Source organism: Oncorhynchus keta, chromosome 4, assembly GCF_023373465.1.
Source record: "Oncorhynchus keta strain PuntledgeMale-10-30-2019 chromosome 4, Oket_V2, whole genome shotgun sequence".
Classification (NCBI taxonomy): domain Eukaryota; kingdom Metazoa; phylum Chordata; class Actinopteri; order Salmoniformes; family Salmonidae; genus Oncorhynchus; species Oncorhynchus keta.
In genome coordinates this window covers 63,024,112-63,050,636 of record NC_068424.1, presented here as the reverse complement: position 1 = coordinate 63,050,636, position 26,525 = coordinate 63,024,112, and the positions used below count along the sequence as shown (strand labels likewise).

Genomic DNA, 26,525 nt, shown 5'->3' with positions numbered 1-26,525 from the left:
ACATTTGTGGTCTGCTGGAGGTCATTTTGCAGGGCAATGGCAGTGCTCCTCCTTGCATAAAGGCGGAGGTAGCGGTCCTGCTGCTGGGTTGTTGCCCTCCTATGGCCTCCTGCACGTCTCCTGATGTACTGGCCTGTCTCCTGGTAGCGCCTCCATGCTCTGGACACTACGCTGACAGACACAGCAAACCGTCTTGCCACAGCTCGCATTGATGTGCCATCCTGGATGAGCTGCACTACCTGAGCCACTTGTGTGGGTTGTAGACTCCGTCTCATGCTACCACTAGAGTGAAAGCACCGCCAGCATTCAAAAGTGACCAAAACATCAGCCAGGAAGCATAGGAACTGAGAAGTGGTCTGTGGTCACCACCTGCAGAATCACTCCTTTATTGGGGGTGTCTTGCTAATTGCCTATAACTTCCACCTGTTGTCTATTCCATTTGCACAATAGCATGTGAAATGTATTGTCAATCAGTGTTGCTTCCTAAGTGGACAGTTTGATTTCACAAAAGTGTGATTGACTTGGAGTTACATTGTGTTGTTTAAGTGTTCCCTTTATTTTTTTGAGCAGTGTACATAGACTTGAAATCACTGGCCACTTTAATAGTGGAACACTAGTCACTCTAATAATGTTTAATATTGTTTACATACTGCTTTTCTCATCTCATATGTACATACTGTATTCTGTATGTTTTGTCAATGCCACTCCTATAATGCTCAATCTAATATTTATATATTTCTTAATTCCATTATTTTACTTTTAGATTTCTGCTAATTGTTGTGAATTGTTAGATACTTTCTCGGCGCACAAGCATTTCGCCTCACCCGCAATAACATCTGCTAAGTATGTGTATGTGACCAATACATTTTTATTTTATTTATGCCTAGCTAGTGCCTAGCTAGTTCCTTAGCTGCCTAGCTCCTTAGCTACCTTGCTACTTAGCTGCCTAGATACTTAGTTACCTAGCTTCCTAGCTACTTAGTTACGTAGCTACCTAGCTGCCTAGCTACTTAGCTGCCTAGCTACTTAGCTGCCTAGCGCACAGTATTTGCTTTCCTTGTTGTGTTATCATACTTGTATTTTTATTAAATATTTGTGTTGCTATATAGGGAATTAGGACAATGACAACAAATCACAATTTTTCAAACAAAACCGTTAGTTACCAAACTATTCCAGCCATTTATAAAATACACAGGTAGTTGGAGGCTCACAGATGTTTTTTTTCCTAATTCACTTTTACCTGCAAGTGATCATTCTTCACAGTGCAAATTAAAATCCACTCATCCAGTCCAATCGATTTTTGCAACAGCTTGCAGGCACTGGCAGAATTCAGTTTCATACAATTCTCTGCGCTGGGGGAATTTCATCAACAATTGAGAGGGAGGCTTTGGCTTTTGGCTGAGGTGGTTTAGGCTATTCACTGTTATCAATGTTTACTGTGTACCAGCTCAAGTGATGTTGAATTGAACCTCTCTCTTGTTCAATTCAAAGTTCAAAATAAGATGAACAACTGCTCACCTTGACATAACAGCACACCATTTCCTTAAAAAAGGACGTTCCCAGGAAGATCATTGAGAGATAATAGACGGATCTTTGACATCCTGTATAGCTTTATATTATATTTTTAGAGGAAGGACAAAGTATAGCAAATGAAAGATTAGACCTGGTGGGAAACTATGTTATCGGCTGAGACTGAGGTTATGTTGCAATGTCAACACTAGCATAGTGCTTATAGTTCCAAGACATTGCATCATAATAATTTGTACGTTGGTGTGAATATTAGAAGACATTTTTAGAGTGTCCAGACTGATGAACAGGGACAAACGGCAATATGATTAGGATCAGTGTTTTCCATAGGGGGAGCGCTACATTATAATTATTATTATATAAAAAAAAAATTGCAGTGGCGCACCGCTGCTACTAAGTGCATATAGGGGAAACACTGAGGATATATGGCATCCAGCTCCGAGATTCCCGCTCCTGCATATTTAATCCATGAATTTAATTTAGAGATTATCATGACACTGGTGTGTGTGTATCTCCTTCTGTGAGTGTCTCTCTCTGTATGTGTGTGTGAAAACATTTGTTTGTTTGTGCGCTAACAGTTAGTCAGTGTGTGTATGTGTGTGTCTCTGACTGTATGTGTGTGTGTGTATGTTGTTCCTTATTGGGGACGTGTGAAGAAAGGACCCTACCACATCTGCATACGATGGCCGCTGCTTCCCTGTCACTTCTGCCTGTGTTATTAACGCCGGCTGTCAGCAAGGCAGCATCCTCTTTAAATAACACTACATTATATTCCAAAGCCACAGGGATTCGGGGGACAGGCGCGTGTTGGAAGCAAGCCATTCCTCATGCACGTGACGGATGGCATTGACTGCATCCCATATGGCTCTGGTCAAAGTAGTGCACTATATAGGGAGTAGGGGTCCATTTGGGAAGTAGCCATTGTGAATTTGTGATTTTGTAATTACCTTGAAAGGCATCAACAAGGGCATTGGGCTTCATCGGGTTTATCTGCTGTAGCCTATCAACTTAATAAATAACGCCATATTAGATTGCGTTCGTATCATCTTGGAGAATCTGACTGTGCCCTAAGGTGGTGATTGGCTGTGTGTGTGAATGTGACTGTCTGTGACTGTCTCTGCTTCCCAAATAACACACTATTACCTATATAGGGGAAAGGGTTCCATTGGGACGCACACTGTCTGTGTCTGGGCCCCAGAACCTCGACGGGGTGGAAAGAGAGTTGGCTGGCTTGTCTTACATAAACAATTGTCATGCAAGGATTTACTCCATCTGATTTAGTGTGAAATGTATTTCTGTCAGCCAAGGCGACACAATAAGCCACTACCTTATCAATGTTCTACCAGACTTACACGCCACACATTGTTTTCAATGCATTTCTATCAAAATCATGTTTGACACAATGTGCCATCCAGATTGTGAAGAACCCAGAAACCCTTTGATTATGTGACAATAATTATTTAATTGCCAGATAATATTAACTATTGCCTCTTCTCTCCCTCTGAGTGTTTTGTCTGAGTCTGCTGTATCAATTTTTTTATTTTAAAAAAAAGTAACGTTTGGTCTGTGTGTGGAGAGAGAGGCCGCGTCTAATAATTTCAATCTGTCTGACTTAATTTGGTCTGGTTTTCTCTCAGGTCAGAAAAATGGTTCTGAATGAGAGGATACAGTACAGAGAATGCCCCCCCCCCATAGGTGTCTATTATCACTCATTGGTGACATATCCACTCCAATCCTCCTTCCTCGTGTAAACATATGACGTCGGAAGAAAGAAGAAAAACAGAAACGCAACACAGTTAAATCTCATTAAATCATTGCATTTCCTCATGCAGGCATGGCTGGTCCGTCTCCCTGATCAATTCAAGACACTTCACGATCTGGACCTCAGAGTCACTTTCCAGTCAATCAGACATAATTATGCTTACTACAAAGCCCATCCAAATTGCATTGTCAAATCCATTTACCCGCCACCAAAGTAGCTGACTACAAGAACGGGATTGGAGTCAGAGAAGATGGTATCTCACCGGAACGAAATGGAAGGCAAGGGATGATAAGTGTGCCACTCAGAGAGAGAATGATGACAGGGAGATGTGTTCTGGATGGATGGCAGACAGCTATGGAAGTTGTACAGAGTTATCTCAACTCTCCCCCTGCCTCACAAACTTGTCTATACTATTGGACCGTCGTCTACCGTGAGCTAGTGGATGCAGGGGCTATAATTAGGCAATAAGGCCAGAAGGGGTGTGGTATATGGCCAATATACCACGGCTAAGGGCTGTTCTTTTGCACGGCGCAATGCTGAGTGCCTGGATACAGCCCTGAGACGTGGTATATCGGCCATATACCACAAGCCCCTGAGGTACCTTATTGATATTATAAACTGGCTACCAACTTAATTAAAATAAATGTTTTGTCATACCCGTGGTCTATGGTCTGATAGACCACGGCTGTCAGCCAATCAGCATTCAGGTCTCAAACCACCCAGTTTATAATGATATATATGGTCATACAGCTGACACTTTTATCCAAATCAGCTTACTCAACAAACTGTCGACATTGACAGAGTCACATTTTCAGTTTGTTGCCTATGTGGCAATTGAACGCACAACCCTGGTTTAGCCAGGACAATACTCTAACCCACTGATCCATTGGAACTACTCAACTAAATCAAATCAAATGTATTTATATAGCCCTTCTTACATCAGCTGATATCTCAAAGTGCTGTACAGAAACCCAGCCTAAAACCCCAAACAGCAAGCAATGCAGGTGTAGAAGCACGGTGGCTAGGAAACACTCCCTAGAAAAACCAAAACCTAGGAAGTAACCTAAAGAGGAACCAGGCTATGAGGGATGGCCAGTCCTCTTCTGGCTGTGCCGGGTGGAGATTATAACAGAACATTGCCAAGATTTTCAAATGTTCATAAATGACCAGCATGGTCAAATAATAATAATCACAGTAGTTATCGAGGGTGCAACAAGTCAGCACCTCAGGAGTAAATGTCAGTTGGCTTTTCATAGCCGATCATTAAGAGCATCTCTACCACTCAGGTGGACTGGGGATAGCAAGGAGTCATCATGCCAGGTAGTCCTGAGGCATGGTCCTAAGGCTCTGGTCCCCCGAGAGAGAGAAAGAAAGAGAGAATTAGAGAGAGCATACTTAAATTCACACAGGACACCGGATAAGACAGGAGAAGTACTCCAGATATAACAGACTGACCCTAGCCCCCTGGCACATAAAGTACTGCAGCATAAATACTGGAGGCTAACACAGGAGGGGTCAGGAGACACTGTGGCCCCATCCGATGATACCCCCGGACAGGGCCAAACAGGCAGGATATAACCCCACCCACTTTGCCACAGCACCCACACCACTAGAGGGATATCTTCAACCACCAACTTACCATCCTGAGACAAGGCCGAGTATAGCCCACAAAGATCTCCGCCACGGCACAACCCAAGGTGGGACGCCAACCCAGACAGGAAGATCACGTCAGTGACTCAACCCACTCAAGTGACACACCCCTCCTAGGGACGGATGCTTGGCTGTGTTCATTAGGTACCACACAGTAGAAAACAGACTGAAACAGGGAGGCACTAGCTGGCCTTGCCCAATATAAGAAATGTTTATTTTTTTCTCCATTGCAAATCGATCTATGACATTTTCCATAGTGTGCCCTAATAAATATGAGCCCTTGTAAAGAAGGTTGGAGGCTATAGTAGTAGAAGTAGTAGTAGTAGTGGTGCCTATCTATCCCCTTCATTACATGTAGCTTTACTGGTTCTCTCTTACCCCAGCTTCACATGTGGTCTCACTGCTGCTGCAGCCCACCGATCCAGATGGAAGGGGGTTTATTTCAGTTTTTGTTTGTTCACTTATTCATGCATCCAGCTATTCGGGGCATCACTGGGGCTTTCGTCTCCATGCCACAAATGCAAATCGCCTCGGTGGCTAATCCACTTTCATCTCCTTCCCTGCCGACATCCCTCTCATTCTTTCTCATCCCTCTCTCTCTCTGGTTCTGTGATAAGGGGCCATCTTGTGTTAAAGCCAGTGGAAACCTCACTAGGACCCTCCTCCTCTTCCTCCTTTTCCCTGGTCTTTGCCCTGACCCACTCCACCCTCCCTGGGCGCCCGACCCCTTGGCGCCATCCTGAGGCTTGTCAGCCTTGCACTCCTATTCGCATCGGACCAGGGAGGGATGTGGGAGCATCCCTAATTCGATTACTAAGGACATGAGTGGGTTTGCACATCAAGCTGTTCCAGTAAGACAGTTGAGAAGGATCTGCTGGAGGATCCATCTTCCTCATTAGACAGAAGAGACCTCCCACCACCCCTCCACTCAAGAGGGGCCTGTATTTTCTGCTCAAATATAGCACAGAAAGGTTCACTCTGTCAAAAAAAAACAACATCTTACACCAGGACACTTCACTTGACTAATCCATGAAAAATAAATAGAAAAAGCACCATTCAGATGTCTGCAATTATGTTATTTTAGGGACAAACAAACCTTTCAGCTTACGATTCAGAGTGACTTTGCTCAGTTTGGCCCTATAGTGTGAATCAGTCATCTGTGTATGTGTGCGTGGGAAGTTTTTCTCTGTGTCAAGCTTGGCTAGGAGAGAGGGGAGCAGCTTACAGGTGTGGTGTGTGTCTGTCCTGTGGGTACCTACGTTCTCCCTGCCCTTTGTGGTAGTAATGTCATCGCTGACTGGCTACTATCTTGCTGACTGTCTGGCTAGCTGACTGTCTGGCTGGTTGGTGCCTTAGGAGCCACAGGAAGTGGGGGAAGGAGAGACAGCTCAGTCAAACCTCTTCCTCCTTCATAAGAGTGAGAAAGAGAAAGTGAGAGTAGAGAGAGACAAGAGAAGAGAGAGACACAAAGAGAAAGAAAGAGAGAGAGAGGTGCCGCCTATACACCTGGCCATAGAGTATGCTCCCCTCGCTCCACCAAGAGGCTTTGTTCACGGCTAATGCACCAGGTTAATTACGCAGGTGACTGTGCAGCCCAACGGTTGGGCAAAAATGTGTTCGAAAAGAAAGGTAGTTTTCATTTTCCATTCATCTACTTCTTGTTTTCCATCGAGACAGAGAAAGAGAGAGTTGCAGGAGAGAAAGAGAATTGCAAGGGAGAGACGGAATAGGGGAGAAAGAGAGAGATGGACAGAGAGAGAGAGAGAGTGAGTGAGAGAGAACGAGAGACAGAGTGAAAGAGAGAGATGGACAGAGAGAGAGAAAGAGGGAGTGTGAGAATGGCAAGGTAGCGAGGGAGAGCAGTCTCTAGTAGGAGCAGCAGCGCTCTCCCTTCAGAGTGGTCTCAGCTCATCAATCACAGGGCTGCAAGCTCCTATTGCAGCTCATTACAGTGCAAATGAGAGTAGGAGATCAGTCACTGAGAAGGCTGGAGCAGGGGAGACTGGAGAGGGCAGCAAAACACACACACACACAGAATAGAGACACACACACAGATACACACAGACACATAATACTCACACAGGCAAGTCATAAACGGAGAGACAGACAGACACACAGACAAATCATAAACACACACACACACACACACACACAGAGATAGACACACACAGGTCAAAAACACACATACAGACAAGACAAGTATTCCCCCTACCCACCAATGGATTTACACACTGTCGGGTTAGCTAGGAGAGTCACTTGTGTTCAAAAGAGAAAGGACTTGTTGGCTAACACCATGCCTTTGCTGCTAATGATGACATAAACACTATCTTATTATCCATGTAATTATTTCATATTATTTTATGACATATAGTATGTAAATATATATATATATAATTATTATTATTGTTACATACTGAATTAGCGTTAGTAATGTTTGCCACTGTAATGGCTACCAAATTGTGTTCAACCAAATTCTATTGAAGAATTTGAATCCTATGGGCGTTGGTCAAAAGTAGTGCACTAAATAAGGAATAGGGTGCCTTTTGGGACCCTATTTTTATTATGTACCACTACTCAGACCAGACAGAAACTCTCTGCTTAAATTCTGCTCGTTTTCCTCAGTTTTGGTCCCTTCCCTCCAGAGCTGTCGGCGGCTGCATGTGAACCATCAGAAATGTAGTTCTCCATCGATCCCTCTGTATTTTTCCCCCCAACATGGAGGGAGATGACAGATAGCAAATTGAATTTATGAACAGCTTGTGTTGACACTGCTGCATAATGATAAGAATGCCATCCCTTTGGTGTTTAAGGAGGAGTGCGTGGTGCCGAATACAGATTGAAACCAGACTGCCTCCGTTTTCCTTGGGAAGATGGGAAGAAGACGGAGGGTGCCATTTGAGATCCAGACGAAGTTAACAGACATGTATCTGTTTGTACATGACAGATCTGCTTTTTATTTTCATCTTGCATCCACATGCAAATACTTGTTTTTTTGATGAACTTGAAGATGCGTATTGGTATACAGTCATATGTTGTATTTGTATTTGATGGAAGTGAACTGACAGTGGATGAAGTGGCATAGAGCTATTCTGTGGAGGTTTCTGTGATGTGTTAGGTATTAGAGGAGTCTGGCCGGCTGTCTGGTTTCTCCTCTAGCTAAATTGTCCGAGAGCAGGAACGGCCATAGGTCACACTGCATGGCTGACACCATTCTGTGCTGGAGCGCACACACACGCACACACCACGCACACACCACGCCACACACACACCACACCACACACATATTTACACATGCACACCACGCAGGCACACACACCCCACATAGGCACAAAGAGACACTATCCTAACCCAGACACACACACAGTTGTTTGAATTTCATTTTCCACTGTGGAGGCACTCGAACACCCTCTCTCTCTACACAGGCAGCGTTTTAACAACCACCTTACATCACTGCTATGGGAGACACTCCCCTGGACATAGAATACACAATGCATCAGCATTAGACCTGGGGCCTGTCACGTCTCCTGGCCCTCCTCTGTCTCCAGCTGAATGGCTTTGGGCGGGGGGAAATCACCAAAGAACAGAGGCTATGTCCCAAATGGCACGCTATTGCCTTTATCTCTTTAGGCCCTTGTCAAAAGTAGTGCATTATATAGGGAATAGGGTGCCATTTGGGACACAGCCTGAGTCGCTTCAGTGGCTAATACAGGCAGGGATGAAAGCCTCCACTGATGGCCATTGAAAGATCTTCTTTCTGTGGCTAACGCAGGGGAGCTAAGTGCTCTTTACCAAGATTTAGTGTGGAGCCGGTCAATACTGGGCTGCTCTATCATTGTTCCGTCGATGACACCGGGACCTGCCTTTGGAAAACCTTCCAACCGCCAAACGGCTTAGTACGTACAAGGCACCGCTATGTTACCACAGGAGTGGAAAGAGGAGAGGGAAGAGGAGAGAAGATGGTAGACAAAAGGGGAGAGGAGAGGAGAGGGAAGGGGAGAGGGAAGAGGAGATGGTAGAAGAGAGGGAAGAGAAGAGGAGATGAGGGAAGAGAAGAGAAGATGGTAGAGGAGATGGAAGGGGAGAGGAGATAGTAGAAGAGAGGGAAGAGGAGAGGAGATGGTAGAGGCGGGGGAAGGGGCATGGAGATGGTAGAAAAGCGGGGAGAGGGTATGGAAGAGGAGAGGGATGGGGAGAGGGGAGGAGGAGATGGTAGAAGAGGGGGAAGAGGAGAGGGAAGGGGAGAGGAGTGGCATTGGTAGAGGAGAGGGAAGGGGAGAGGAGAGGAGAGAGGATGCTAGAGGAGAGAGCACCAGAGTTCTGGGATAGGCCACTGTCTGTGTCGCTAAACAGCACAGTACAGGACAGCACATGTCTCAAACAGAACGATTAAGATGAAGATGAAGCAGTATTTGGCCCTATATCTGGGTCATCTATCTTTAGCCCCATACTAATGAGTCAGTAGACCCTCTCTTCATCATTGTGGTCCAGAACAGACATTATTTTAAACTGGGATCATTAGGGTGACTTATTGTAGTGCGCCGGACTACGCCATCCATCGTTTGCATGCATGGCTGAACTGGCTTGTGGGTAATGTTTACGGCAAGAAGGGCCGGGGCTTCTTATTTCACTTCTGGGCATCATGGCAAAGAATAAATGTTTGCGCTGGCTGGAATCTAGAGATGACAGTTGCTTTTGGAAGCACTTTCAGTGAGCTGTGATCAATCTTTTGTTTTTCCCGTCCTAACGTTCAAAGAGAGATGACAGTCAGAAAATTGAAGTTATCAACAGAACAAGTTGACACGGCGACATAATTAATTTGAGGAAATGCCACATATTCTCATTACCAGAGAAAAGACAGTATTTTATTTTTTGTCGTTCTCTGAGCAACACAACCTCCCAGTGAGAAATAAACACAACCAAAAGAAGAAAAGAGAGCCAAGAATAGAAACTCATCTTATGTAAATTCGCCACAAACAAACTCTTAATTTGCGCTAATTTCTTCTCTTGACTTGCTGGTCCCATTCCCTCTTCCTGAGGCCTTCCCAGGGGCTACTTTGAAAACCAAAGTGTCTGTTCTCTCTTTCTGTGTGCTGTGTTTAAAGGCAGCCTAGATTAAATTAAGCTTAATTAGACCGGCTCGGAATAGAACTAAACAAAACAAAGCCCAAGTAGCTAGCGCTTATCTTCAAATTGGCTAGTCTATACCTTTTTTAGTCTTGCGTATTGGTTTAAAGCGGGACATGTGTTTCAGCTGCTTCTCTCTGTAGAAACGAAATGGCCGATCTGTATCTAGCAGCTATGACTCCGAGAACAGCACTGGCTCCCACTTGAATGTTTTTCCATATCTAGGCCAACCAGGACGTCTTGTGAGTTCGACACGAATGCAACGTGTTAAGTCCGGGCAGGTAAACATTTATCTACTGCACCTTGGCTCCTGGAAAACTTTTGGACAGCTCTTGCTTCAGTTTCCCTCTTCTCAGAGACTTATACATCACAGGGGGCACTTGACAACTTTGATCAATTTGTCCTAGTTTTTGCTTAACTGTAGCCCAATTCATCATCCATAATGACCAAGGCTTGGGAGCTGGGCTGAGTAGACTGGGTTCAAGAGGGAGGATCGCAGACACAAAGAAGCAAAATGACTAAAATGGGAAACATGCTCCCCAGTGACCTGCTGGCGCTCCATTAACAATGTCCTATTGTACCGGCAAGACCTCGGCTATGATGAAGGAAGCTCAGAGACGAGGCCCTGCCTTATGAGAATCTCTTAACTTCTCAAACTGTTCTCTGAACGCTTCCCCTCCATACATTAAATAAAATGTTTAAACCAAAATGTAAATTAAAAACTTGTGCATTTTAGATTATTTGAGAATCCCTTACGTCTAAATCCCTACAGCAAAATTTTCTCTTCATCTGACACATCGCCCACTTAGAAGACTACTGTTTTTTGCCCTGTTCTTGTTCCAGCTCCAACTGTCTCATTTTGAGCTATAAAAACCCACAGCAAATATATTCTTCATTTTCTCAATTAGCAAGTCTCGTCGATTGTGCGCTGGGAAAATACAGAAAAGCTAACCTTTATGCAGGAGGATCTGTCTTGAGAGGAAGAGATACACAACTCGAAAAAAATTGCTTTCCAAAATGGGTTAAGATGGGACAAAACTCTCTCCAGCAATGTAACACCGTGTCATGCACCTCATGAGACAACCCTGGGGTTCTCTAATGATCTTATCAAGGAAGGGGAAGAGTGGAACATGGCTGGGCTTTTACACTCCACACCATGGGCACCTTCTTAAAAACCTGAGGCAGCTGACATGGCACTACATGCACCTACCTCCCATTGAGAGCTAGCGTACCTGTCCTCCCTATCTCCCATTGAGAGCTAGCGTACCTGTCCTCCCTACCTCTCATTGAGAGCTAGCGTACCTGTCCTCCCTACCTCCCATTGAGAGCTAGCGTACCTGTCCTCCCTACCTCCCATTGAGAGCTAGCGTACCTGTCCTCCCTACCTCCCATTGAGAGCTAGCGTACCTATCCTCCCTACCTCCCATTAAGAGCTAGCGTAACTTTCATTCCTACCTCCCATTAAGAGCTAGCGTACCTGTCATTCCTACCTCCCATTAAGAGCTAGCGTACCTATCCTCCCTACCTCCCATTAAGAGCTAGCGTACCTATCCTCCCTACCTCCCATTAAGAGCTAGCGTACCTGTCATTCCTACCTCCCATTAAGAGCTAGCGTACCTGTCATTCCTACCTCCCATTAAGAGCTAGCGTACCTGTCATTCCTACCTCCCATTAAGAGCTAGCGTACCTGTCCTCCCTACCTCCCATTGAGAGCTAGCGTACCTATCCTCCCTACCTCCCATTGAGAGCTAGCGTACCTATCCTCCCTACCTCCCATTGAGAGTTAGCGTACCTATCCTCCCTACCTCCCATTGAGAGCTAGCGTACCTATCCTCCCTACCTCCCATTAAGAGCTAGCGTACCTATCCTCCCTACCTCCCATTAAGAGCTAGCGTACCTATCCTCCCTACCTCCCATTGAGAGCTAGCGTACCTATCCTCCCTACCTCCCATTAAGAGCTAGCGTACCTATCCTCCCTACCTCCCATTGAGAGCTAGCGTACCTATCCTCCCTACCTCCCATTGAGAGCTAGCGTACCTATCCTCCCTACCTCCCATTGAGAGCTAGCGTACCTGTCATTCCTACCTCCCATTAAGAGCTAGTGTACCTGTCCTCCCTACCTCCCATTAAGAGCTAGCGTACCTGTCCTCCCTACCTCCCATTGAGAGCTAGTGTACCTGTCCTCCCTACCTCCCATTGAGAGCTAGCGTACCTATCCTCCCTACCTCCCATTGAGAGCTAGCGTACCTATCCTCCCTACCTCCCATTGAGAGCTAGCGTACCTATCCTCCCTACCTCCCATTGAGAGCTAGCGTACCTATCCTCCCTACCTCCCATTGAGAGCTAGCGTACCTGTCATTCCTACCTCCCATTAAGAGCTAGTGTACCTGTCCTCCCTACCTCCCATTAAGAGCTAGCGTACCTGTCCTCCCTACCTCCCATTGAGAGCTAGTGTACCTGTCCTCCCTACCTCCCATTGAGAGCTAGCGTACCTGTCCTCCCTTCCTCCCATTGAGAGCTAGCGTACCTGTCCTCCCTTCCTCCCATTGAGAGCTAGCGTACCTATCCTCCCTACCTCCCATTAAGAGCTAGCGTAACTTTCATTCCTACCTCCCATTAAGAGCTAGCGTACCTGTCATTCCTACCTCCCATTAAGAGCTAGCGTACCTATCCTCCCTACCTCCCATTAAGAGCTAGCGTACCTATCCTCCCTACCTCCCATTAAGAGCTAGCGTACCTGTCATTCCTACCTCCCATTAAGAGCTAGCGTACCTGTCATTCCTACCTCCCATTAAGAGCTAGCGTACCTGTCATTCCTACCTCCCATTAAGAGCTAGCATACCTGTCATTCCTACCTCCCATTAAGAGCTAGCGTACCTATCCTCCCTACCTCCCATTAAGAGCTAGCGTACCTATCCTCCCTACCTCCCATTGAGAGCTAGCGTACCTATCCTCCCTACCTCCCATTGAGAGCTAGCGTACCTGTCATTCCTACCTCCCATTAAGAGCTAGTGTACCTGTCCTCCCTACCTCCCATTAAGAGCTAGCGTACCTGTCCTCCCTACCTCCCATTGAGAGCTAGCGTACCTGTCCTCCCTACCTCCCATTGAGAGCTAGTGTACCTGTCCTCCCTACCTCCCATTGAGAGCTAGCGTACCTGTCCTCCCTACCTCCCATTGAGAACTAGTGTACCTGTCCTCCCTACCTCCCATTGAGAGCTAGCATACCTATCCTCCCTACCTCCCCTCCCATTGAGAGCTAGTGTACCCGTCCTCCCTACCTCCCATTGACAGCTAGCGTACCCGTCCTCCCTACCTCCCATTGACAGCTAGCGTACCTGTCCTCCCTACCTCCCATTGAGAGCTAGCGTACCTGTCCTCCCTACCTCCCATTGAGAGCTAGTGTACCTGTCCTCCCTACCTCCCATTGAGAGCTAGTGTACCTGTCATCCCTACCTTCCATTGAGAACTAGTGTACCTGTCCTCCCTACCTCCCATTGAGAGCTAGTGTACCTGTCATCCCTACCTCCCATTGAGAACTAGTGTACCTGTCCTCCCTATCTCCCATTGAGAGCTAGCGTACCTATCCTCCCTACCTCCCATTGAGAGCTAGCGTACCTGTCCTCCCTACCTCCCATTGAGAGCTAGTGTACCTGTCCTCCCTACCTCCCATTGAGAGCTAGCGTACCTGTCCTCCCTACCTCCCATTGAGAACTAGTGTACCTGTCCTCCCTACCTCCCATTGAGAGCTAGCGTACCTGTCCTCCCTACCTCCCATTGAGAGCTAGCGTACCTATCCTCCCTACCTCCCATTGAGAGCTAGCGTACCTGTCCTCACTACCTCCCATTAAGAGCTAGCGTACCTGTCCTCCCTACCTCCCATTGTGAGCTAGCGTACCTATCCTCCCTACCTCCCATTGAGAGCTAGCGTACCTATCCTCCCTACCTCCCATTGAGAGCTAGCGTACCTGTCCTCCCTACCTCCCATTGAGAGCTAGCGTACCTGTCATTCCTACCTCCCATTAAGAGCTAGCGTACCTGTCATTCCTACCTCCCATTGAGAGCTAGCGTACCTATCCTCCCTACCTCCCATTGAGAGCTAGCGTACCTGTCCTCCCTACCTCCCATTGAGAGCTAGCGGTACCTGTCCTCCCTACCTCCCATTGAGAGCTAGCGTACCTGTCCTCCCTACCTCCCATTGAGAGCTAGCGTACCTGTCCTCCCTACCTCCCATTGAGAGCTAGCGTACCTATCCTCCCTACCTCCCATTGAGAGCTAGCGTACCTGTCCTCCCTACCTCCCATTGAGAGCTAGCGTACCTGTCCTCCCTACCTCCCATTGAGAGTTAGCGTACCTGTCCTCCCTACCTCCCATTGAGAGCTAGCGTACCTGTCCTCCCTACCTCCCATTGAGAGCTAGCGTACCTGTCCTCCCTACCTCCCATTGAGAGCTAGCGTACCTGTCCTCCCTACCTCCCATTGAGAGCTAGCGTACCTATCCTCCCTACCTCCCATTGAGAGCTAGCGTACCTATCCTCCCTACCTCCCATTGAGAGCTAGCGTACCTATCCTCCCTACCTCCCATTGAGAGCTAGCGTACCTGTCATTCCTACCTCCCATTGACAGCTAGCGTACCTGTCATTCCTACCTCCCATTAAGAGCTAGCGTACCTGTCCGCCCTACCTCCCATTGAGAGCTAGCGTACCTGTTATTCCTACCTCCCATTGAGAACTAGCGTACCTGTCATTCCTACCTCCCATTAAGAGCTAGCGTACCTGTCCTCCCTACCTCCCATTGAGAGCTAGCGTACCTGTCATTCCTACCTCCCATTGAGAGCTAGCGTACCTGTCATTCCTACCTCCCATTGAGAGCTAGCGTACCTGTCATTCCTACCTCCCATTAAGAGCTAGCGTACCTGTCCGCCCTACCTCCCATTGAGAGCTAGCGTACCTGTCCGTCCTACCTCCCATTGAGAGCTAGCGTACCTGTCCTCCCTACCTCCCATTGAGAGCTAGTGTACCTGTCTTCCCTACCTCCCATTGAGAGCTTGCGTACCTATCATCCCTACCTCCCATTGAGAACTAGTGTACCTGTCCTCCCTACCTCCCATTGAGAGCTAGCGTACCTGTCATCCCTACCTCCCATTGAGAACTAGTGTACCTGTCCTCCCTACCTCCCATTGAGAGCTAGCGTACCTGTCATCCCTACCTCCATTCCCTCATCCCTGGTTATCAGGCGTCACCTGGGCCCTGGAGCTCTTGCCAATGTTATAGTACACCCTGCAGCCCAGGCTTCTGTCTCTCTCTCTCTCTCTCTCTCTCTCTCTCTCTCTCTCTCTCTCTCTCTCTCTCTCTCTTGCTCTCGCTCTCGCTCTCTCTCCCTCCCTCTCGCTCTCTCCCTCTCTACCTTCCTCCCTCTCTCTCTCTCCCTCTCTCTCTCTACCTTCCTCCCTCCCTCTCTCTACCTCCCTCCCTCTGTCTCTGTAATGTATTTACTAGGGTGCACTATTACATGTTTTAATTAGGGGGATAACAAGGGCCCTGGCTCTCTGCCGGATTTGTTAACTTCACACATCATAATTCGCTTCCCTCTCCCCATCAAGGTACGTGTGTGTGTGTGTGTGTGTGTGTGTGTGTGTGTGTGTGTGTGTGTGTGTGTGTGTGTGTGTGTGTGTGTGTGTGTGTGTGTGTGTGTGTGTGTGTGTGCACGTGCTTGCATGAGTACTTACGTGTGTGACTTATTGTCCTCTAGCCCTGGGAGAAGATGAAGGGGGAGGAGACACACAAGTTAAGTGTCACCATAGGGGAAGGAAGAGGGGAGGATTGAGGAGGGGATAGCAGACAATGAAGTGGGCCTGTGTGTATATCTCTGGTGTCTCTGGGGCTGTTGAGAGGACTAGTGGAGCGGGTCAAGGCGCAGGGTCCTAAAACTCCCTCCGAGACATTTACTGCCCTGGGCCTCTGACATTGAATTATTTCTACAACATATGTAAGTGTGTAAGCGCACGTGAACACATCCATACAGACATACAAGTACATGCACGGACACATGCAAACACACACTCACTATATCAGAAAGATTTGCAGTAGTATAGCTAATCTCATACTATTTTACACATTTTGCTATTAGGCTGAAATACATTTTTGCTGTTTTAGATCTCATGGAGTCAGGACACAAGACAGAACATTCTCAACTTTTTCCCCATAACTATTTGTCTTAATATTAACACAATTTGATAGACCAAAGTATCATCTGTCACAACATGTATACCAACAACCAAATATCAATTTTTAAACCATAAAATCATTATGGGGTTTTGTGTGTAGATTGATGAGGGAAAAAGGCTGTAACATAACAAAATGTAGAAAAAGTCAAGGGGTCTGAATACTTTCCAAATTCACTGTATGTATGTGTATATAAACTCAGAAAAAAAGAAACGTCCCTTTTTCAGGACCCTGTCTTTCAAAGATAATTAATAAAAATCCAAATAACTTCACAGATCTTCATTGTAAAGGGTTTAAACACTGTTTTCCATGCTTGTTCAATGAACCATAAACAATTAATGAACATGCACCTATGGAACGGTTGTTAAGACACTAACAGCTTACAGACGGTAGGCAATTAAGGTCGCAGTTATGAAAACTTATGACACTAAAGAGGTCTTTCTAATGACCAAAAGAAAGATTCCCAGGGTCTCTGCTCATCTGTGTGAACGTGCCTTAGGCATGCTGCAAGGAGGCATGAGAACTGCAGATGTGGCCTGGGCAATAAATTGCAATGTCCGTACTGTGAGACGCCTAAGACAGCGCTACAGGGAGACAGGATGGACAGCTGATCGTCCTCGCAGTGGCAAACCACGTGTAACAACACCTGCATAGGATCGGCACATCCGAACATCATTCCTGCGGGACAGGTACAGGATGGCAACAACAAATGCCCGAGTTACACCAGGAACACATAATCCCTCCATCAGTGCTCAGACTGTCCGCAATAGGCTGAGAGAGGCTGGACTGAGGGCTTGTAGGCCTGTTGTAAGTAAGGCAGGTCCTATGGGCACAAAGCCACCGTCGCTGGATCAGACAGAACTGGCAAAAAGTGCTCTTCACTGACGAGTCGCGGTTTTGTCTCACCAGGGGTGATGGTCAGATTCACGTTTATCGTCGAGGGAATGAGCGTTACACTGAGACCTGTACTCTGGAGCGGGATCAATTTGGAGGTGGAAGGTCCGTCATGGTCTGGTGCGGTGTGTCACAGGATCATCGGACTGAGCTTGTTGTCATTGCAGGCAATCTCAACGCTGGGAAGGAAGACATCCTCCTCCCTCGTGGTATGCCACCAGCCATAGTGCTCGTTCTGTGCATGGTTTCCTGCAAGACAGGAATGTCAGTGAAGAGCCCGGAACGTAATCCCATTGAGCACGTCTGGGACCTGTTGGATCGGAGGGTGAGGGCTAGGGCCATTCCCCCCAGACATGTCAGGGAACTTGTAGGTGCCTTGGTGAAAGAGTGGGGTAACATCTCACAGCAAGAACTGGCACATCTGGTGCAGTCCATGAGGAGGAGATGCACTGCAGTACTTAATGCAAGATACTGACTGTTACTTTTCATTTTGACCCCCCCCCTTGTTCATTCCATTTCTGTTAGTCACATGTCTGTGGAACTTGTTCAGTTTATGTCTCAGTTGTTGAATCTTGTTATGTTCATATAAATATTTACACATATTAAGTTTGCTGAAAATGAACGCAGATGTCACGTTCGTCATAAGTATCGGACCAAGGCACAGTGTGGTATACGTACATTCTCTTTTTAATGAACGAACAAAAACAACAAACAACCAAACGAAACATGAAGCAAAAGAAACTTGTGCTGACAGGCAACTAAACATAGACAAGATCCCACAACAGAAAGTGGGAAAAGGGGCTGCCTAAATATGATCCCCAATCAGAGACAACGATAAACAGCTATCTCTGATTGGGAACCATATTAGGCCAACATAGACATACAAAAAAGCCAAGACATACAAAAAACCCTAGACATACAAAAACCTAGAGTACCCACCCTAGTCACACCCTTACCTAACCAAAATATATAGAAAACAGAGATATCCAAGGTCAGGGCGTGACAGTACCCCCCCCCCTTTTCCTTCACTCTGTGGTCCAACTCATCCCAAACCATCTCAATTGAATCGTGGTCGGGTGATTGTGGAGGCCAGGTCATCTGATGCAGCACTCCATCTTGGTCAAATAGCACTTACTCAGCCTGGAGGTCTTTTGGGTCAGTGTCCTGTTGAAAAACAAATGATATTCCCTCTAAGCGGAAACCAGATGGGATGGTCGCTGCAGAATGCTGTGGTAGTCATGCTGGTTAAGTGTGCCTTGAATTCTAAATCAATCACAGACAGTGTCACCAGCAAAACACCATCACACCTCCTCCTCCATGCTTCACGGTGGGAACCACACATGCGTTAATCATCCATTCATCTACTCTGCGTCTCACAAAGACACGGCGGTTGGAACCAAACATTTCACATTTGGACTCATCAGACCAAAGGACAGATTTCCACCAGTCTAATGTCCATTGCTTGTGTTTCCTTCCCCAATCAAGCCTCTTCTTCTTATTGGTGTCCTTCAGTAGTGGTTTCTTTGCAGCAATTCGACCATGAAGGCCTGATCCACACAGTCTCCTCTAAACAGTTAATGTTGAGATGTGTCTGTTACTTGAACTCTGTGAAGCATTTATTTGGGCTGCAATCTGAGGTGCAATTAATTCTAATGAACTTATCCTCTGCAGCAGAGGTATCTCTGGGTCTTCCTTTCCTGTGGCGTTCCTCATGAGAGACAGTTTAATTTTTGCGCTTGATGGTTTTTGCGACTGCACTTGAAGAAAAATGTACTTTTTACAAGGCACACCTGTTAATTGAAATGCATTCCAGGTGACAACCTCATGAAGCTGGTTGCGAAAATGCCAAGAGTGTGCAAAGCTGTCATCATTGCTACTAAGAATCTAAAATATTAAATATATTTTGATTTGTTTAACCCTTTTTTTGTTCCAACATGATTCCATATGTGTTATTTCACAGTTTGAATGTCTTCACTATTATTCTACAATGTAGAAAATAGTAAAAATAAAGAAAAACCCTTGAATGAGTGGTTATGTCCAATCTTTTGACTGGTACTGTATGTATGTGCTTGTGTGTGTATATTTTTCAGTGAGTGTGCATATCCTCTAACCATATTCCCTGTCTGTCCTGTCCTACAGAGGGAGGAGAGAATGAAACAGGTGTGATGGACAGTCTAATGGAAGCCCTGCAGTCCGGAGCCGCCTTCCGCGACCGCCGAAAACGAACCCCGCGCAACGGTAAGGTCCCCACACCTCTGTTGAAGTAACCTCCTCCCTTAGTCTCAACCATAGTTCTTAATATGAAAGGAGTGTTGCCGGACCAAGTCTGGGATATGCAGAGGGCGTACACATGTCTGTGTGTGTGTACGCTCATGTTCTTCTGTATGTGTCTGTGTGTGTGTCACTACACACACTACACACACACACACACACTTGTACTGTCCCCGGTGCACTTCATTACACGTTCATTGTCACATTGTCATTCATAAGGCTCTGATTACAATAGAAATGGGATGTGAGCAGGGTCTATGGGCTACAGGCTCCAGCGGTGGAGGGGATTTAGCATAATCCTAATTTTAACATATTCCATCCTGCCATGATGAATGGTCTGTGCCCAGGGGGATGGTAAAGGTGCCACCTGGTAGAGGTTACATTGATATGCAGGTGGAGAGACAGAGCCCTGTCTGTCTAGAGGAGCCACAGGTGCTGCTCTCTCTGTGGTAGACGAGTACTGTGATATTCCTGATGCTAATTTGCTCATTGGGCCTCATGAGGGTTAGCGTAGTTTAGCATGATCAGATAGGGTGAGTATACACAGAGGTTTAGGCCCAGTCCAGCAACAGCTTCTTCATCCCTTATTAACAACCTCAGCGACAAACATACCAGCATATGCATACCATGGCAGAACGAATCGTCCTAAATTAACTGTCACTATGTCAAATGTCAGAGATATGTTGCCAGACCTGTTCATTTCCCACATTGTCTCACCTCCCTCTTATCTTGGCCAATCACGTCTCCCTACCAGGGTCCATGTCAAGGTTTGTCCAATAAGACCTGGTTAATGAGACAGGGTGTCACAACTCACAACACACACTCCTGAATCATTCTCCTAGCTTGGTCTGCACTCACTGACAGACAGCTATCCATGTAGAGGAGAACATACATGCTCGCACGCACGTACGTGTTTCATCTTCCCTCCGTCTACAATATCTCTTCTACTCTAACATGGTCCATCAAGACTGACATGATTGCCAACAGCCCAAACCAACACAATGTATTTTCCTTCTCAAGTGCCTTCTCTCTCTCTGTGTGAGTGAGCATGTTTGTACAGTGTGAGTGTGTGCTGAGGTGTTGTGCCAACAACCAGACTTTTCAGAGTGGATAATTGGTGCCAAACTCCTGAAAAGACTCATGTCTGACATCGTTCTCTTTTTCTCTTCCCCCTCTCTTTCTCCTCCCTTTCTTTTTCTTCTGTTTACTTGGTCATGTTGCAGGTGATCAAAGTCCATGCAGTCCTGTCTCTCGGTGGCCGGGTGCTAACCATGGTAACCCAACCAAAGCTGTGTCCGTAGTTTAACCCTTTCCCTGCCCCGTACTGCACTGTACAGCACCGCCTCCACTCCTGGCTGTGTAATTCTCATCTGGCATCTTCCCCCACCAACTGAACCAGAGCTGATGTACTCTCTGACAGACTCCTACACTGAGCTTGAACTGTCTGATTACTTATCTGACTCCTGTCAATTAGGATACATAGTGTTATCTTATTTCAACCAGTGGTGATAGCAACTCAAAGTAAAAATAAAATAAAAAAACTTAATGTGGTCACAGATTTATTAGATTGATTTGAATGATTAGATTAGGTTGCAGACAGATTGTTTATCTCAAAAACAGGAATGAATATTGGGATCTGGCCAAAAGTAGTGCACTATATAGGGAATGGGGTTGAATTTTGGTCGCACCTCAGACTTGAGAGTAGTACTCTTGAGCTTCCCTCCTGCTTTAATAACTCAGTGACTCAAATCTCAGTCTGGTTTCTGAGTAGTACACCAGCTCTTGTATTGTAGAGCTTGTTCCCCATTCCTGTAAGCCTACACTGATAGAGCATGACATCACATCCTGTCTCATGGCACTTTATAGGAAAGGCTTTGTCACCAACACGAGGGCTATAATAGCTTTTCGTCACGTGTCGCCACGCACGGATTTGTTTGTTGTGTTCCTTCCCTCACTCTTCCTTTTCCAGCTAGGGCATTCTGGGAAATGTCAACCATTGCACAAAGCGCAAACACCCAAAAACGACTCCCCTGGCCTACTTTGAAACAACTGTCTGTGGCGCAATGGTTTGATTATTTTTTTTCAACCACCACTCTAATCTAATCTGCTGTGTCTATGTGGAGTGCATTTTTCACTGTTGACTGTCTGTCTTTGCTTTGACTTGTGTGAATGGAGTGACAATGAAATGTGGAACTATCACAAGTTTGTTTAGTTTTTACGATATCTAATACACTCAGTCAAATGCAGTTGTATTGCGGGAAGGCATAGGATATTTAGGACTTGGGATAAAGGGATCTCTGTAACACCTTATATTACAGCCCCTTAATAAACCATTTATAAACAGGTTGTAAAGAGTTGAATCCCCATGTATTCATCATCTGTAAATAGTCATTTTTACATTTATAAACACTTTTTGAAATTATTTATTCATTATTTATAAAATAATGAATAAGGTGCTTGATTATAGTATGTTCACAATTTGTAAATTATTAATAATGTACTACTCATGTACTTATTAATCAGCTATAAAGGAGTAATTGTTAACTCATCAGATTATTTATAAGGCATTTGGTAATGGTTGGTTAATGGTTTGACTCACCATTTATATACTAATGTATGAATATATTTATGTATGTCATGAATGGTTTATTTATTAATTGTTTGAGTTTTTAAATGTGAGTAAAAGCACTTACTAATACTTCAGCTGATTATTAATGTAGATCCTTATAAACCATTTACTAATTATTAATCAACTACTTTGCAGCCCCTAATTTAGTGTGCACTATATATACTTTCTAAACGTTTATAAATGACTTGTTACTCCCCCAAAGCTGGCTACATTAGTAGACAGTACCTGATGCATCACCAATGGCTAAAAATAACCTAAAACATGCAATGGTAAAATAAGATTTTTTCATAAGCTTCATAACTGCAGCCATAACAAAGACCTGATAAATCACAAGTGATCATCAACTTCGGCAACTTGTTCCTGTTCTATGTCGCTGCACTGTTTGTGTATTCACTCCCTGAACATGCTTCCCGACTTTCGGCGTACATCGTTACAGAATGACGACTTGTCAAAGGGAAGCATTAGGGAGTGGGTTTTTGTGTGAGTTGGGGGTGATGTCAGGTCCGGGTGTTGGAGCCAGAGCTTCCTGGGAGGCCTCAGTCGGTTTGTAGGCTCCCATGCCTTAGCGGGTTCGATGGGCTCCCATAGCGAAGCTGGGTGAACAGGTTCCCGTGCTTCTCCAACTCATTATACACAGGCAATATTTTGCCATATCTAGAAAGTATTCACCCCCCTTGGTATTTTTCCTATTTTGTTGCCTTACAACCTGGAATTAAAATAGATTTTTGGGGGGGAGTTTTGTATCATTTTATTTACACAACATACCTACCACTTTGAAGATGCTAAATATATTTTATTGTGAAACAAACAAGAAATTAGACAAAAAAACAGAACTTGAGCGTGCATAACTATTCACCCCCCCTCTTCCCCCAAAAGTCAATACTTTGTAGAGACACCTTTTGTAGGAATTTATTTTTTTTATTTTTTATTTCACCTTTATTTAACCAGGTAGGCCAGTTCTCATTTACAACTACAACAACTGTGACAAAATAAAGCAAAGCAGTGTGACAAAAACAACACACACATGGGATAAACAAACGTACAGTGTTACACAATATACAAATCTATATACAGTGTGCAAATTTAGTAAGATTAGGGAGGTAAGGCAATAAATCGACCATAATAGTGGCAAAATAATTACAATTTAATTACAATTTAGCATTAACACTGGAGTGAGAGATGTGCAGATGATGCAAGTAGAGATACTGGGCTGGTATTATCTGGTAGTTGGGTGGGCTATTATCTGGTAGTTGGGTGGGCTATTATCTGGTAGTTGGGTGGGCTATTTACAGATGGGCTGTGTACAGGTGCTGTGATCGGGAAGCTGCTCTGACAGCTGATGCTTATACTTAATGAGGGAGATATGTCTCCAGCTTCAGTGACTTTTGCAATTCATTCCAGTCATTGGCAGCAGAGAACTGGAAGGAAAGGAGGCCAAAGAGGTGTTGGCTTTGGGGGTGACCAGTAAGATATACCTGATGGAGCGCGTGCTACGGGTGGGTGTTGCTATGGTGACCAGTGAGCTGAGATAAGGCTTTACCTAGCAAAGACTTATAAATGACCTGGAGCCAATGGGTTTGGCGATGAGTATGAAGCGAGGGCCAGCCAACGAGAGCATACAGGTCGCAGTGGTGGGTAGTATATGGGGCTTTAGTGACAAAATGGATGGCACTGTGATAGACTACATCCAATTTGCTGAGTAGAGTGTTGGAGGCTATTTTGTAAATGACATCGCCGAAGTCAAGGATCGGTAGGATAGTCAGTTTTACGAGGGTATGTTTGGCAGCATGAGTGAAGGAGGCTTTGTTGCAAAATAGGAAGCCTATTCTAGATTTAATTTTGGATTGGAGATGAGTCTGGAAGGAGAGTTTACAGTCTAACCAAACACCTAGGTATTTGTCGTTGTTCACATATTCTAAGTCAGAACAGTCCACAGTATTGATGCTAGTCGGGCGGGCGGGCAGCGATCGGTTGAAGAGCATGCATTTAGTTTTACTAGCACTTAAGAGCAGTTGGAGGCCACTGAAGGAGTGTTGCATGGCATTGAAGCTTGTTTGGAGTTTGATAACACAGTGTCCAAAGAAGGGCCAGATGTATACAGAATGGTGTCGTCTGCGTAGAGGTGGATCAGAGAATCACCCGCAGCAAGAGCGGTTACAGCTGCAAGTCTGTATATTTCCCTGTATTTAGCACCATCCATCATTCCTTCAATTCTGACCAATTTCACAGTCCTTGCCGATGAAAAACATCACCACAGCATGATGCTGCCACCACAATGATGGTGTATTCTCAGGGTGATGAGAGGTGCTGGGTTTGCGCCAGACGTAGCGTTTTCCTTGATGGCCAAAAAGCTCAATTTTAGTCTCATCTGACCAGAGTACCTTCCATATGTTTGGGGAGTCTCCCACATGCCTTTTGGCAAAGGAAACGTGTTTGCTTATGTTTTTCTTAAGCAATGTATTTTTTCTGCGCCAGACATAGCGTTTTCCTTCATGGCCAAAAAGCTACATTTTTGGCAATAAAAAATGGTGGTGAATACAATATGCATGCAAATGGAGGTGAATACATATGCATGCAAATGGAGGTGAATACATATGCATGCTAATGGAGGTGAATACATATGCATGCAAATGGAGGTGAATACATATGCATGCACCACTTTGTCATTTTTATTTTTTCATTTCACTTCACCAATTTTGACACTCTTGTTTATGTCCATTACACGAAATCCAAATAAAAATCAATTTTAGTTCCAGGTAAGTCAACAAAATAGGAAAAATGCCAAGGGGGTAAATACTTTTGCAAGCTACTGTATCTCAAACGCTCCCAAGCAAGCGCTACCTGCCGCCCCATCTCTACTTATGGAATCCAAATGGTTTCCCATTTGAAATAAATTGGAGTAGATATGTTTCCTCATTTTGGTAAACCATTGGCAGAAACTTTAAAATAATGCTCAAATCAATTCAATCTGACCTCTGTCGGTGGAATAATATCCCAGTTACTTTAACAGGCAGAATATCTATTGTTTTCATGCAATTGTATAGCCTATAGAAATTTTGAGCTGCATGAGCTCATGGGCTCTCATGAAGTGTTTGATTTGATTTTCAATTACATTTGCATTGATGTCAGAGTGATTAGAGGGACAATAGAGTGCTTATTACCAGGCAGTTAGCAAGTTCGGTAGGCTACTAATGACCAGCAGCAGCATCAGAGCTTGGAGAAGCCTAATTACCGTGACTAAACAGTGACGTAGAATTTGACTGCCGTCATGACTCGTGACCACAGGTGTGGCGGTAATACGGTCACGGTAACAGCACTAGGTCTAACCCCATTAGGTTATGACAGGTATGGTGGGTCAGAGAATCATTTTGACATACGAAGGCGTTTGTGGGAAATGGGTTCTGTAATGAATGCACCATTCTGTATGGGACATTTGTATTACATTTCTATCATATTGCGAGCGGTTAGAGCGTCGATCTTTAGGTGCACTTTGAGGAGTCCCAAATGGCACCCTATTCCCTATATAGTACACTACTTTTGACCAGAGCCCTACAGGCCATAGTCAAAAGGGGTGCACTACAAGGGAGATAGGGTGCCCTTTGGAATGCAGTCAGAACTTCACCGGCTGGGAAAATAAAGAATCAAGCTCCCCCACCACCAATGGGTGATTTTACGATTAAAGGTGCCTTCTTCCAAATCACTGATAAACTGTCTTTTGGAGGAGGCTGTTGCTATTTTGGCTAGAAGGGAGTGTCAGCTTTTGGTGAGTGATGGTGTTATTTCTAGGTCAGGACAATGGTGGTTTCTCTGTGCTTCTCCCTTCCTCCTCATTTTGTTTTCATTTTCATCACATTACAATGTACAACTAACTCAGAACTGACAAGAATTCAGCACAGAAATCCCTCCCTCTCAGAGACAACAGCACTTCCAAAAAAAAACGAAAATTCAGTTATAAAAACGCCAAACTTTTTCCAAAATAACTCCATAATATCGACTGAAACATGGCAAACGTTGTTTAGAATCAATCCTCAAGGTGTTTTTCTACATATCTCTTCAATGATGTATCGTTCCTGGAAGCGTGCTTCTCCCTCTGTATCGCATGGTAAAATGATTGCCACTGAGAATTGCGCACCAATTTAGACAAAGGACACCGGGCGGACACCTGGCAAATGTAGTCTCTTATGGCCAATCTTCCAATGATATGCCTACAAATACGTCACAATGCTGCAGACATCTTGGACGAGCGGCAGAGAGCATAAGCTCGTTCACAGTACATTCACAGCCATATAAGGAGACGATAGTAAAACAGAGCTTCAAAAATTCAGCTCATTTCCTGTTTGAGGTTTCATCTTGGTTTCGCCTGGAGCATCAGTTCTGGGGCACTCACAGATAATATCTTTGCAGTTTTGGAAACGTCAGAGTGTTTTCTTTCCAAAGCTGTCAATT

At 45.3% G+C, this 26,525-nt stretch overlaps 1 protein-coding gene across 8 annotated transcripts in view; it reads left to right on the top strand.

Moving 5' to 3' along the window:
* Window positions 1-26,525, top strand: part of diaph2 (diaphanous-related formin 2) — a 749,871-nt gene that overhangs the window by 659,403 nt on the left and 63,943 nt on the right. For all 8 annotated transcript variants that reach the window (XM_052512438.1, XM_052512437.1, XM_052512441.1 and 5 more), the window contains 2 exons: window positions 19,319-19,417; window positions 20,674-20,724. In XM_052512438.1, the coding sequence (XP_052368398.1) occupies window positions 19,319-19,417; window positions 20,674-20,724 (150 nt within the window). The remainder of the gene's footprint in view (window positions 1-19,318; window positions 19,418-20,673; window positions 20,725-26,525) is intronic.